The 14,930-nt window shown below is 38.2% G+C and overlaps 2 protein-coding genes across 2 annotated transcripts; both read right to left on the reverse strand.

The window, feature by feature from the left end:
• Nucleotides 1-2,789: 2,789 nt before the first annotated feature.
• LOC112164034 lies at nt 2,790-5,216 on the reverse strand. The gene is made up of 3 exons (XM_024300278.2): nt 5,201-5,216; nt 3,109-3,947; nt 2,790-2,968 (listed from the first exon to the last, which is right to left on the reverse strand). Exons 1-2 carry the CDS (start codon nt 5,214-5,216, stop codon nt 3,151-3,153), a joined length of 813 nt encoding a protein of 270 aa, XP_024156046.1. The 3' UTR covers nt 2,790-2,968; nt 3,109-3,150.
• A 6,178-nt stretch (nt 5,217-11,394) lies between these two features.
• Nucleotides 11,395-13,670, reverse strand: LOC112168468 (protein GRAVITROPIC IN THE LIGHT 1). The gene is made up of 3 exons (XM_024305591.2): nt 13,516-13,670; nt 12,374-13,056; nt 11,395-12,289 (listed from the first exon to the last, which is right to left on the reverse strand). The coding sequence occupies exons 2-3, from the start codon at nt 13,020-13,022 to the stop codon at nt 11,505-11,507; spliced, it is 1,434 nt and encodes a 477-aa protein (XP_024161359.1). The 5' UTR covers nt 13,023-13,056; nt 13,516-13,670; the 3' UTR covers nt 11,395-11,504.
• Between the last annotated feature and the right edge of the window lie 1,260 nt (nt 13,671-14,930).

The following is a 14,930-nucleotide window of genomic DNA, read 5'->3' on the forward strand; positions in this document are numbered from 1 at the left end:
ATGTATTATCACAATAAATGGTGATAGGGCGTTCTATAAAGTCCACTAGATGAGTCTGAGAAATAAAATTCTTCAGCCATATGCCATGAACTGTAGCTTCATGTAAAGCTGCGAATTCAGCTTGCATAGTAGAAGTGCAAATCGCCTTTTGCTTGATTGATCTCCAAGAAATAGCACCTCCAGCTAACATGAAAATAAAACCTGATGTAGACTTTCCTTCATCTTTGTCACGTCCTAAATCTGAATCCGAATAACCAACGAGTTCCAGATTGTCTACCCTTCTATAAGTGAGCATGTAATCTCTAGTTTTCTTCAAGTATCGCAAAAGTCGCTTACCTGCATTCCAATGAATGATTCCAGGATTGGATTGATATCTACTGAGCATTCCAATTGCAAAAGCTAAATCTGGACGTGTGCAAACTTGTGCATACATGACACTCCCTATCAACGATGCATAAGGCTTTCCCTCCATCGATTCTTTCTCTAAGTTATTCTGTGGACATTGACCTTTATTAAATCTGTCCCCTTTCGCCATAGGAACATCAATGCTTGCGCAACCTTCCATGTTGAACCTCTTCAAGACTCTATCAATGTAATTTGACTGAGAGAGTCCCAAAAGCTTTCGTGCTCTATCTCTCTTAATTTCTATGCCCAATACAAAAGAAGCTTCTCCCAAATCTTTCATCTCAAAACTGCTTTCCAGAAAATTCTTTGTTTCAAGAATTAGATCCAGATTAATATTACTTGCTAGAAGAATGTCATCCACGTAGAGAACTAAGAAGATGAAATTCCTCCCATTGACCTTGAGATATATGCACTCATCTACTTCATTCTCCACAAAACCATCTTTCACAACAACCGAATCAAATTTTAAATACCATTGCCTAGAAGCTTGCTTTAATCCATAAATTGATTTCTTGAGTCTACATACCATGTTTTCAGCACCTTCGATTTCAAAACCTTCCGGCTGCTTCATATAGATGTCTTCTTGTAAATCCCCATTAAGAAAAGCCGTCTTTACATCCATTTGGTGTAATTCCAAATCATAATGAGCAACCAAAGCCATAATATATCTAAAAGCATCCTTCGTTGACACCGGTGAAAAGGTATCATTGTAGTCAACACCTTCTTTTTGAGTAAAACCCTTAGCTACTAGTCTCGCCTTATGTCGTTCAATTGAACCATCAGAATTTTTCTTGGTCTTAAAAACCCACTTACAGCCAATAGCTCTTTTTCCTTCAGGCAACTCTACTAACTCCCACACTTCATTATTTCTCATCGATTCTAATTCTACTTCCATAGCTTCTTTCCATTTATTTGAATTGACACTACAAATTTCTTGTTTGAAGGTAGTAGGGTCACTCTCTTCTCCGAAATCAAAATCAGTTTCTTGCATATAGACATAATAGTCATCGGTGTTGATAGCTGGCCTCCTGACTCTTTGTGATTGTCTAACAATAGGTGGCTGAGGTGGTGGAGGAAGATCTTGAACAAGTGGTGCAGCTGCCACTTGCGGATCAATGTGCAAGGATTCATTAGGAACCACATCACCAACGTCCATCTCTTGCATGTGTTGGGGTTCCTCTTCAGTAGGTGTGGCAGCAAAAGGTATGGCAACAATATTCTGTGTATTAACATCACTTGTTTGTATTTCTTCTCCCTTTTCCTCCAACACAAATTCTGGTATTCTTGGTGCAAGATGAGGATCTTCTATAAAAGTAGCTCTCATAGATTCTACAATCCGAGTAGAATGAGTAGGGCAATAAAATCTAAACCCTTTGCTATGCGGAGGATATCCTACGAAATACCCACTAGTGGTTTTGGAATCAAGTTTCTTGATCTCGGGATTGTAGATGTTAACCTCAGCTTGACACCCCCAAATGCGGAAAAAATGCAACGCAGGCTTCTTGGATTCCCACAACTCGTAAGGAGTCAAATCTACTGCTTTGCTGGGAACATAGTTAGAGATAAAGTTCGCAGTTTTCATGGCTTCTCCCCACAAAAAGGTAGGAAGAGTCGTAGTATTTATCATGCTCCTCACCATATTTAGTAAAGTTCTATTTCTCCTTTCAGCAACTCCATTCTGCTCCGGTGTCCCAGGCATAGTATATTGAGGAACAATACCGTGCTCTTGCAAGAAAAGGGCGAAGGGCCCTTTATGTTGCCCTGCTTCATCATATTTGCCATAATATTCTCCTCCTCTATCGGATCTCACCACTTTAATTTTCTGGCCCAACTTGTTTTCTACTTCAGACTTGTATTGTTTGAACACATCAAGGGCTTGTGATTTTTCCGAAATTAAATAGAGGTAACAAAATCTTGAAAAATCATCAATAAAAGTAATAAAATATCGGTTTCCACAAATTGTTTTGACAGAAAAAGGACCACAAATATCTGTATGAATAATTTCTAAAAGATGAGAACTCCGAGTGGATCCTTTCTTTCTTAACTTGGTAAATTTTCCTTTAATGCAACCAAGACAAATATTTAAATCAGAAAAATCTAAATCTTTAAGAAGGTCTTGTCTTTGAAGTTGCTGAATTCTTTCTTTTGAAATATGACCAAGTCTTTTGTGCCAAAGAAACGAAGATTTTGGTTGTTGAAACTGCCCCTTTTTTGAAATAGATGGAGATTTAAAACCTGAATTTTCAACAAGCATGGTTTCTGTAGAAAAAGTACAATTTAAACACCAATGATCATATAAAAGATACGCAGCTCCCAATAAATGATTGTAAAATTTTATTTCATCATCAATGACAAAAGTAAAACCAGAATCTCTACGAAGTTTGACAACCGAAATTAAATTTCTCCTCATAGAGGGAATAAAAGCACCATCCTTTAAATCAAAAGAAAATCCTGACTCTAATTTTATCCTAACAGTGCCTATGAAATCCACTTGAACTTTGTTTCCATTGCCCACGAACACTTGCAGCTCATCCCTTCTTGGTTTCCTCTTTGTTCTGTAACCCTGTAAAGAGTTGGTAATATGAATTGGTGAGCCGCTATCGATCCAAAAGGAGTTCGTGGGAATGGAAACTAAGTTGGTTTCAAAAATAGTAAAAACAGAAATTTTATTTGATTCAAAAACAGTGAAAGCCAAAGAATTACCTTGTTTTGCAAGCCATTTTTTGTAACGAGAGCAATCTCGCTTCATGTGTCCATCTTTCTTACAGAAGTAGCAGAGAAAAGGTTCAGATTTTGGGTTGGAAGATCCTTTAGAATTGGAAGAACTAGGCTTTGAAGAAGGAGTAGGCATTTTCTTTTGCACACCCCCTGAGGCCCAAGATATGGCTGCTTCTTTTTTCCCTTTTGCTGCTGCCCTTGTTTCCCTTTTTGCACAAAATTAACAGATTTTCCCTTCTCCCGACGAAGACGTTCCTCCTCTTGAACACAATTTGAAATAAGCTCATCAGGTGTCCAGCTTTCTTTTTGGGTGTTGTAGGAAACAGTCATTTGACTAAAAGAGGGTGGTAGTGTATTTAGGATGTGGGCCACCATCACCTTCTTAGAGATGCCAAAATCTAGAGAATTAAGCTTGGCACCTAGCTCTAAAACACCCATGATGTGCTCTCTGATATTTCCATTGCCATCATACTGTGATGAATTAAACTTAGATAGCAAAGCAACCCCTTCAGCCTTCTCAGACTCCTTATATTTCTTACCAATAGCATCAAGATAGTCAACAGCATACTCACAATCCTCAATGCTACCACGTACGGCCTCTGTCATGGATCTTTTCATAACCAGTAGAGATAACCGGTTAGACCTCTCCCATTTTTCATATGCAGCTCGTTGTTGGTTTGTCCCGGTGGCATGTGCGCTCTCTGGTTTGGGAGTCCTAAGTGCTATATCCAAATCTGCTAGTCCTAGCGAAATAATTATGTCCTCCTTCCACTTCTTAAAATTTGAACCACTTAATGGTTCAACAGAGAGAACATTGCTAGGAACTGAATTTAAACATGTAAAACAACATGAGAGAAAATATATATAAAACATGCTTAAATCAAGAACAATAAAACAAGTATAATTGTTCAAAACCCCATTTTTCTTTAGTTTACATATTATATTTGATCCCAAAGATGCCATACAATATGTCTTTATTTCCTTTTCATACCGCAGGAATTATTAGAATGCATATCTGTGAACATGTCTTGCTCACAACCAAGATGTAAGGAGACATCGCTTTATTGCACCCTAAAAGTACCCCAGCATGCTGATTTTAACGTATAATCAAATAAACAAAATCCAAGGCTCTATTTATCAATCATAATCGTTAAAACCACAAATCGACCAAATTCTTTAAGGTCCCAAGTATACTTAAACTTTTGACCAAGGTCAATTGTTTAATTTCTTTTCTTGATATGGACTCATGGTCTAACAAAACTCAACCAGTATTATATAAGAAAATTTAAACTGATCGGTTTATGAGTTTTGTTTTTGTTATGTACCTGCATGGTTAGTGTTCTTTAGTTCGTATAGACATAAAGGTCTTCACACCAATTGTACAATCACAACAGGCAATAGTTCATCACTTCCAGAATAAACGAAAAAAAAAAAAAATTTCTTTAATCTGCACAAAATCCTCAATTCTTTACAATCAAGCATGCAATAAGCATCAAGAAACAATATAAACAACTACCCATAAGCAAACGATGAATCAAGGTTACCCGAATTTGAAAAACTCACCAACTCTAGAAACTCCAAATTTTGGGAATTCTCAAAAAAATAAACCATAAGATGCTAAACATACCTCAATGGAATCGTGATGCAAAGAGTAGTTAAAACCCAGAAGGATTCGTATCGATTTGGTTTCTAATTCCATGAAAAGAAGCTTGAAAATTGCAAAAATGGAGGAAAAAGAAGCTTTTCTCCCGTTGCTTGTCGTCCGCGCAGGGAAGAGAGAGAAATTCTCTTACAAAGAAAAAGAAAACGACGTTGTTTTGTTTATTAGGTTTTGACCTTTTCCGTTTTTTTTTTTTTCTCTTCTTCTTTTCTTTTTAAAACAAGATCAAGCAAAATTAAAAAAAATTGTTCAATTTTGAAAACCTAAGATTTTAATCAAAACAACCTTTGCGATTTCTAGATGCATATGACCTGCTCTGATACCACCTGTAGTCTTTATCCTGAATTATCCTTATACATATGCACACATAGAAACACATTATACCATAAGTTTTGATTAACCAAATAGCATACTAACCTTGTCCGGATGCCATTGCTTCGGTTGATGTCGTTGTAGAACACAAGATCTTCTAGTCTCTCCAGTCTCCTTATGCTATATCTTAATGGGGCAGAATGTTTAGCGTATCGACTGTGAGCCTAGGGACCTTGTATTTATATGGTCATATGTCTTAAAGTCCTAACCCATCGAGGATACCATAAGACACAACTTTACGACCAAGCAACCTTAATAGCATATCTTTAGGATTACATAAATCCTTTATTTGTTAAGTCTCCAACCAATATATTATATCACATAAACAATATATCGTAACCGGATAATCATTATTATATTCTCAACTATTTAATCATTGACTAATTGGTTTCCTTAGTATCATTACAATACATGATATGTCCAATAAAGATATCTTACAAAAACTACCCCACAAACACCCACGGGAATCAAAGGGGCACATATGTTGTGGATACTCTTAACGACATATCTCAAAGAAGAGATCCTCCAAATTCCTTCTCCAAAGGAAATGAAATTCTTATAGAATAACAATTAAAAAGAAAATATAAAACCCAAAACCAGATCAGGCTCACTAAACCCAAGTCCAGGCCAATCCAAGAAGCCCTGATGCCCCGTGCATCTTCCACCTTGCAGCCACCATTGAAGCCCACAATTTGGGCCAAAATTACAGTGCGCTGCACCTCAACATACACATGCCTAAGAGGGTGGGAGGCCCTAGCAACAAAAAGCTCAATATGGTGGGAAACCCTAGGCCGCAACCCAACCATCGGTTGCGACCCTTTCCTTTGTCGAACCTGTCAGCCGCCGCCAACCAGACTGTTGTAACATCCACCGTCGCATAATGAGATAACCTTAATTATAGATCTAGAGAAACTAGAATTTTTTTAAATTTGTGAAATCTTACCTATAAAGGGAAGTTCTAGTTGGACCTCCAAATTTGATATTTGGACCTCTCCTACTTATTAAACCTCCAATTCACTTATTTAAATACTTAAATAACTAAGTAGACCTCCTTAATTTTACCAAAATACCCTTGAACAATTAAATATGTATCTTCAACAATTTGTTGTTGTTTTTTTTTCTTTTCTTTTTTTCTTATCTCTATCAATTCAATCATGAAGAATTGTGTGAAAATGCTGCCTATATTTTTGGTGTATTTTCAGTGACGGAACCAAAAAGTGATTCTTGGAGGATCCGAACAAGTAGACAATTATAAAGATTTTTCTATTAATCCTGATCATAGTTTTTGTTTGTTTGTTTTGCAATATGGATGGTTCTAGAAAAGACTTTGGTTCTCAAAAAAATAATATATATACATTGATTAAATCTAATTAAAAGCTTGGATATTCAATAAATTAGTAATAGCTACACCAAGATATTCAATAAATTTAGTTTAAGGAAATTTCAAATTCATATTATTTTTAATTTAGTTTTATATTAAATGATGGGGCCAAGTATAGAAATTAATTATCTTTACTTAATTATTTTAGGTAAATTATAAAGTTATATAGATAATATAAAGAATTTTGAAAAAAAAAATTGAATGCTATATTAATAGGGGAGGTAAGAAGAGTATTTTTTTTTTTTTTCATTTTCTCTCTTTGTCTTTATTTGTCTTTTCATATGAGTTGACAAAATCTATTGATAATTAAAAAAAGATGGAGGTCCAAATATCAAATTTTGAGGTCCAACTAGAATCAACCCCTATAAATAAGGCATGTAAGTGTGAAATAAAAATGTCTAATCAAATTATAGGACAAATGTTACCTATAACACCATAATCGATTCTATATCAAAGTTAACCAAAAACTTCTTACTAAGTTTATAATAAAGGTAGCTGCGAATTGGAAATAAGATATGCATGGAAGAATGAGAGGAAAAAAGAGACGATTCGGTACAAAAGAAGAAGAAGTAATACGTAATAGGCAAGATCAAGGAAGAATAATGTCTTAATATATATAGATTCATCTTTTAAATTCAATCAAGAAACTAATAATATAAATTAAAGTCAACATATTAAATTTGCTAATTTTATATTAACAATTGCAATAATCTAGCATTACAATTAATATATTGATTTTTGCTGTTTATTGTACAAAATATATTAAATAAGGGTATGTTAGGAATAAAAATTTAGGTGTTGAGTTAGCAAGATAGAAAAGAAAATAAATCCAATGTGGCAGTCGAGTCATAGGACCACGATTGACAAAAAAATTCATCCGGACTACATCCAACACGGGGTGTGAGTTTTAGACTTAGATCAAATTAATTCTTTTAATTTTGACTTACTAACCACTGCAAGTGGCCTAGTGGTTCTTGCCTAGTTGGGTGTGCTCTCCAACCTAGGTTCGAACCCCGAAGCTGTCAAAGTGGCCAGGCACTGTGCTGCAATGCACAGTTGGAGCATTTCACATGCGCTGAAGGGGTTTATCTTGGGCCTATGAAGTTTTTGGGTAAAAAAAATTTGACTTGCTAGTGATGTTGTGAGGGGAGAAGAGCATTGTCATTAAGATCTCTACTGCTTTTTTCTTTTCTTTTTTTCTTTTTTTTCAATGGTAGGGGAAAATTAGGATTATGAAAGTTTTAAAAACATTGGGAGGGTCCAAAGAGTAAACATGGAGGTATGAATAAAATAAAAATAAAAATATTAAGTTGGCAAACATATTTTTTTACCGAACTTTTTTTTTTTTTTTGAGAAGAATGTCAAGTCTTTCTTAATTCAACGAGAATTATACATAACGATTCACCCCAATAAGGCTGACAAAAGAACCATTACCTAAGTATTCCCATCTTTTCAAGCTGTTAAGCCCAACCAGAAAAGCCTTACAGAAACCTATGAATACTAAATGGCACAGGAACTGGGGGCGAGTCTGCAATATCTATTCTAAGCAAGCAGAGAGGTCGCAAAATCCATCAAGAAAAAATAAAAAATAACCGTAAACACTACAGCCCAAGTCCAAACCAAGAAGGCCAAACCCAACCCCAATTCCCAAGGGAGCGGATCCTCTCCTAACCAAGTTTTTAAGCTGAGCTTCCTAAGCTTTCATCTAAATTAAGACACGTGGCTATACTGGGATCCAATGGTCTACAACAAACTTGACATTTCTTTTTATATTATGTTTCTTTCTCTCTCCTGTTCTTCTCTTCTTTCCCCTTACCTATTCTCTCTCTTGATTTGATCTCCTAGTTTTTCTTCTCTTCCTTTCTTCCACGATCTATTCTCTCTCTCTCTCCCCCAGTTTTTCTTCTCTTCATTTCTTTTGCTCTTTTGCACCAATTTGGATAGCCACAAGTTGGATAATACTTTATATCAAATAAATGAAACATTCTTCCTTCTTTTGCTTGCTGGATTGAGCAAGATCCCAATGATCAAGAACACTAGAACAGAGCCACACAAGCAGTAGAAGCTCTCAGTTCAAAACCCAGAGCTCCGATTCGCAACCTGCCCGAGGACCACCGAGGCCAATGAGAAAGAACAACACCACAATCCACACTTCCACTATCCGAGCTTGAGCATCAACGTGGTCGCCAGAAAGCTTGACTTTGTAGCAGTTAAACAATAGGGCCTCGACTACGGAGTTCAAAATGCTCAAATTTTTATTAAATTGCATCTATTCATGGAAGCTAAAAGAACTTGTCCATGACTATCAATTGTATCCTCTGCAGTCTTGGATTGTAACGGAAATGCAGCAGTATAGAAAGGAGAGAGAGGGGTAAAGATAAGAATCGTTATCTCATCAAATTGTGATAAAGATAAAGATGAAACAAAAAGAGAGAGTGATCCAATCAAAGAGATCTACATTATCTCATCTAAAAGGCCAATACTTCAAATCCATAAAACCCAATTCAACCCTCTTGAATTAATCCAATACTCCACCAGATCTCAAATAGCCACATACCCAGAAAATGATTCTAATTCTTGACCAGCGGAGATCAAAGAGCTAGACAAAAAACAGAGAGTGATCCTATTGATTGACTGAAGCAGATTGACAATGCCAATCCCTCTCGAATAAGAAGAGGAAGAAGAAGAATGGGAGAAAGTAAAATAGAAAAGGATAAACTAACATTGTAGACCATTGGATTCATCAGAGCCACGTGTCGTAATCTAGAGAAAAACTTAGGAAGCTCAGGTAAAAACTGAGTTCAGGAGAGGATCCACTCCCAATTCCCAAACCCTAACAGAGCTTGCAAGCCAGGCCCAGTTATGAGCCCACATCCAACCACTCATCAGGTCACCGCCGCGATCACCTGCAGTGTCACCACCCGTGTGGAAGCCTCCAACGCCGCTGCCGAGGCATTCCAAGTCCCTAATAAGGGTTGAAACCCAAACCCCACAGCTGGGTTTGCTAAAGACACCCAAGCACCTAGGCACCAGAGCCTTCGTGCAGCCGCCTCCATCAGCAACCCTTCTAGCTCCACCCGCGTCACATCCTCCGTCAGATTCCACCACAACAAAGAACGCGCCAGCAGCTTGACCTTCAACGTCGATCACGCTCACACCCAAACCAGGGTCTCTCGACCCCCAACCCAGATGGCCTAACCACCACTCTTTCTGGCAACCAGAGATCGCCCCAATCATTGTATGCTGCCTCCTTACCGAGATTAGGCGCCGAGACCATCACCTCCACCTGCTCTCGCCCAGCGGGCGAGAAGTCATCAACGCCACAGAGAGTCACAGCAAAAAAAAAAAAAAAAAAGGGAAAACCATTCCCAGCCCACAATTGGGGACCACGCCACCCGAACGCTGTCGTCACTCCCCAAAAAGCCGGTGAGAGGAAGCAAAGCACCTCCACTAGCTAAGTTTGCCATGCCGCCGCCAAGAAAACCTAGCGTAGCCCTCATCCTCTCTAAAGAGTTTTTAAGAAGACAACATTTTTTTTTTTTTTTTTTTTTACCAACTTGAATGTAGGGAAAAGAAAAAGAAAACAAAATGAAGATTTTAAATTAGCTAACATATATTTTTTACTTGAACGTAGGGTAAAGGAAAAAAAAATCAAAATGAAAATTTTAAATTAGCAAATATATTAGAGATTCACTCTTGCTCTCTACACAAGTCATTTAGAGAGACTGTTGGAGGCTAGTGTTCCATAATATGCCCTTTGAAATAGCTAATGAGCTAAATTAGAGAATCAACTCGAGATGCTCTAAATGACTCTTTACTTTGATTTTGTCTGTATGGCTTTGTAGAAGTAGGGATGCTAATGGACACTTGGACAGTGTCGGGGAGGTTTATATAAACCTGTTTCAAATATGTAGTGTTTGTGGAGCAGGTTGAAGTATTAGTTGCAAGAAAAGATGTGGACTCATCATAATCTATGATGTGGATCATTTTGCATGATTGCATCTACTAATTCTCTTTCTTTTTCAATAGGGTGTTGTACCTCCTGCTTTTACGAAAGAAACAATTTCGAAAGAGTTGTCTCATTGAATTTAATGGAGTTGGTCGTTTTTTCGCCCAAAAAAAAAAATAAAGATCAAGAGAACTGCAATAGACAAATTTTAAAATTGACAAGCTTAAAAAACAGAAAGTTTGCTGTAGTTAGACGCAAGAAGACCGAAAAGTTAATGTGCCAACCTAGGCGGACTATTTAGGTGATGATTGATCCAACTTACAGAAGCACCACCTTCCACTCTTCCAGGATTCAATCCATTCTCACATTCCCTCGGTTTTGAACTTGACTGTCAATACTAGTCTACTAGAGGCTTTCATGTGTGAAATTTCTTTCAATTATTAAAAATGTACAAAAGCACCTTGAATTGCTTCATCAAGACATTCAAGTATGAAACTGATGTATTTTTAAATTCATGCTTTCACTGTAGTTCTGTACCACTTGTTGTCATTGCCATTTGAATGTTTGATAACTGATCAGTCCAGATTCACCATGAACACCGGCTTCATCAAATATTTTGCAACTCACGCAGCATATAAAACTCTGCAGGGATTTGTTGGCCTTTAATATATGGTCATCCATATGCAAATATTGGTACAGGGTGATAAGCCACAACAAACACTGATATGGAAGCTGAAAATCCAAATCCGGACCCAATTTGAAGATCAATGATCTCCATTATTGGTCTTTTATAGTCGGATCAATAGTGATTAAATCCAAAATGACACTGTAAAATGAGTATGACTACAAAGATCCCAGATAATCAGAATTTGTGTTTGTGTAATAGCAACTAGAGAGAGAGGAAAAAAAAAAAAAAAAACACATCTTTCATTTATACAACACAGTTGAACATTTATTGGAGTAGGACTAAATTCTAGCAACATTAGGACTACATTATGTTTCCTTATCTGTTGAAACCTCTAATCCCTGGAAACTAGGTAAACTCTGGCCTTGATAATAGACCCATTTCCAAGCTTGAACCCAGGACTTACAGGAAACCCGACAACCTGACCCGAAGGAACCCGCCCACCCGAAAACTTGACAACACTTTCCATGTAGTGTGGATGAAACTCAGCACCTCTAGTAGCCTCAAATTGACTAGGTGTTGGGTCAAGAGAGAAGGCCAGCAAGTGCAGTGACCAGACTGCTTTAGCCATCCCCAAGAACTGACTGTAAAACTCACTCCTGGGGTGGTTTCCATCTAAGACCTGCCGTCGCTGATCCAAGTCTCCAAACAATGACTCTTCCATCTTGGGATGAATTATGGCCAAGTACTTGTTTGAGCAGAACTTGCCAAAGTGACACGTGGGCAATATTCCAAGAAGCTCGGCAGGATCCATGGCCTTCATGTCACGGTATTGAGTGAAGCAATCACGGCGGTACTGATCTGGGTTGAGAAGCGAGGAGAGGCTACCGTCCATGTAGAATGTCTCGTGATCAAAGCCTTGGAACATTTTGCTGGAAATGTAGGACTGGAGAGCATACTTGGCACTGCCATTCTGGGTCGTTGTGAGAATGGAGGATGTGTTAATAGCTGTTGTGGTAATGGCAGTGACAGTGGCAGCTTCAATGGAACGCACAGCTGCAGCAATGTCCCAATGAGCGGCACGCATGAGAGAGAGGAGCAATAAAGTGAAGGACTTTGATGCCTCTTTCACTTGGCTCATTGTTGCCTCAAACAGATCCGGTGCTGGAGCAGCTACAACTGTAATAACAAGTCCATTACAGAGCTGCAATTATTACTTCTCAATACAACCACAAAGTTTGGTAGGGTTTTAGTAATTAGTACCTTGAAGTTGACTGCAACCTACCTTCCTCCTTGAGATAGATCTGCCCTTGCCATTATTCCCGTTGGAGCCATTAACTACACTACTGAGCTTTTCCTTGAGGTTATCAATCTCTACTTCCTTAGCCTTCACCTCCTTCTTCAGCTCCTCCACGGTCGCCTCATATGGTGCCACCACCTCCCTCAGTGTACCCCCCGCCACCGCTCTTCCACCTCTATGACCTCCACTGCCAGAACATCTCCTCCTAAACCTATCCCTCAACACTCCAAGCTTCCTCAGCTCCCCCACCACCGCAATGTCGGCCACCCTTATCTTCTCCGGGTCCCAAGGGCTATGCGCCTTCTGCAGGCCAGCGTAGGCCTTCTTCATTGCCGAAACGGCGTCAAACACTTCCCACATTGCCATCTCCATCTCCATTACCTCCTTCCTTGACCCCTCCTCCCTAACCCTAAACCCTCCTCCACCACCAATCTCCTCCTCTTCTCTCACTTCCTCCTCCGGCTCATCCAACTCGAGCTCACTGAAATCATCCTCATCTTCGGCGCCATTCACGGCGAAGTCACCGTTCCTGCCGGCGCCAAGTGGGTGCAGCAAGCAAGAAGCGGCCACCCTCTGAACCAAATCCGAGAAATTCGAAACCTTTGCCGCCATTTCCCTCTTTCTTCCTCACTTGACCTCTACTCCTCTGAATCAATTGTACCCAAAAACAGATACATGAACCAGATTCAGATTCTCTCAGAGACCATAAGGGGTGCGCATGATAAAGGAAATGACCGGGCAGTTTAACATAGCCAAAACCCAGTAACCCCATTTCAACAATTAACCAGTGAGCAGAATCTAACCAACTAATTAACTAAAAACAATAAATGAAGCTCCATGATTCACCTCTCTGTTGTTCTTCTTCTAAACCAAACAAGTAGAAGAGAAGTTCTGGCTAGAATGTCATTTTACTCTTTCCACTTAAAAACACAACAATATTCACAGAAGACCCGAACCCAGAATCAAACACTAACCCCGAAGAGCTTAGTAATCAAACAAATGATACTTGGCCCAAGATTTTGGTCATGAATCTAAGATGAAACAAAATGGGGAGAAAGAAGCAGAATCGGCAAATAAGAAATTGAAGGAAAGTTGATATCTTTACCTGGTTAAACGTCGTCTCCGTCCGATTAGAGTGTGACTGGGACGGTGCTGAGCCAGCTCAACTGAAACTGAACAAAAAGAGTGAAGACTGAGTGAGTGACTGAGAGTCAAAGAATAAGAAATGCTGGGCTGGAAAGCCCATCACTATTATCAAGAAAATCATTTTTCATATTTTTTCAGACCCTAAATAAATAAAATTGTAATTGTATGTGTCATTCCCCGAACTGGGCATCATGTCGCCCCCTCAGTGTTAGGGATGGCAATGGGGCGGGTTGGGGATGGAGATAACAATACCATCCCCATCCCCGAGGTCATTCTCTACCCCCATCCCCGCCCCAATCCCCAATAAAAATATATTGGGGATTCCCCGTCCCCATCCCCACTGGGGACTAAGCCTCCAAACCCGCCCCAAATCCCCAATAAGAATTTAATAAATAAAATATTTTTTTCTCATATTGCCTTTTTTAAAATCAAAATCTACACCAAATAAATTTAAAACATAATTAAATTCATAAATCATAATTCAGTGAGTTCGAAAGTCAAAACACCATTAAAGTAAAAATGTAGCCATTAAAGTAAAGTAGTAAATATATATATATATATATATATTTATGATTTATATTATAAACAATAAATTAAAATATATATAAATTAAATATGTATATATTATTGGGGCGGGTTTGGAGATGGGGATCACAATACCATCCCCGCCCCATCCCCAATCTTAAATAGCGGGGATTGGGGATCCCCATCCCCATTCCCCATTTGTCCCCGAATTCTCCCCCCATTAGGGGCGGGTATCCAATGAAGCTCCGCCCCGCTGGGGATTTTTGCAATCCCTACTCAGTGTATACCTCTCCAAACGAACTATACACTTGGAATGAAGATGCTAAATTAACCTCTTCGAATAAATTTTTTTTTAAAAAAAAAGGAATTATGCACATTGATTTACACCTTTATTAGGTCCAAACTTGAAACTGAAGTTTCAAACAAAAATGCCTAAATTAATTTCTCACTCTTATTTCCACTTCATGTATTTGTTTTTCATAAATAATAGTATAACAAATTACCCATACGTTTTTTTTTTTAAATTGTAAATAAATAAGCTACCGTATATTCTTATCTCTCGTACAACCATTTATGTAAAAAGAAAAGAAAAGAAAAAGTTGTCGTAAAAAGAGAGAGGAACACATATGCACCGACCCGCTGTCGGAATGTGGTCAAACAGCGGATAGTCGGCTAGATTAAATTTGGCGTGAAAATGGGTGAATACTTTTTTAGTTCTCTAATAGTAGCCTTTTGGTTCTTTTATAATAATTTGTCAGTTCTATAATAGTAAATTTTTTATTCGGGTACAATAGTCTTTCAGAAGATGCCAATAACATTTCTAAATATTATAGTGAATGACAATGGCTT

Source organism: Rosa chinensis, chromosome 5 (genome assembly GCF_002994745.2).
Source record: "Rosa chinensis cultivar Old Blush chromosome 5, RchiOBHm-V2, whole genome shotgun sequence".
Taxonomy (NCBI): Eukaryota; Viridiplantae; Streptophyta; class Magnoliopsida; order Rosales; family Rosaceae; genus Rosa; species Rosa chinensis.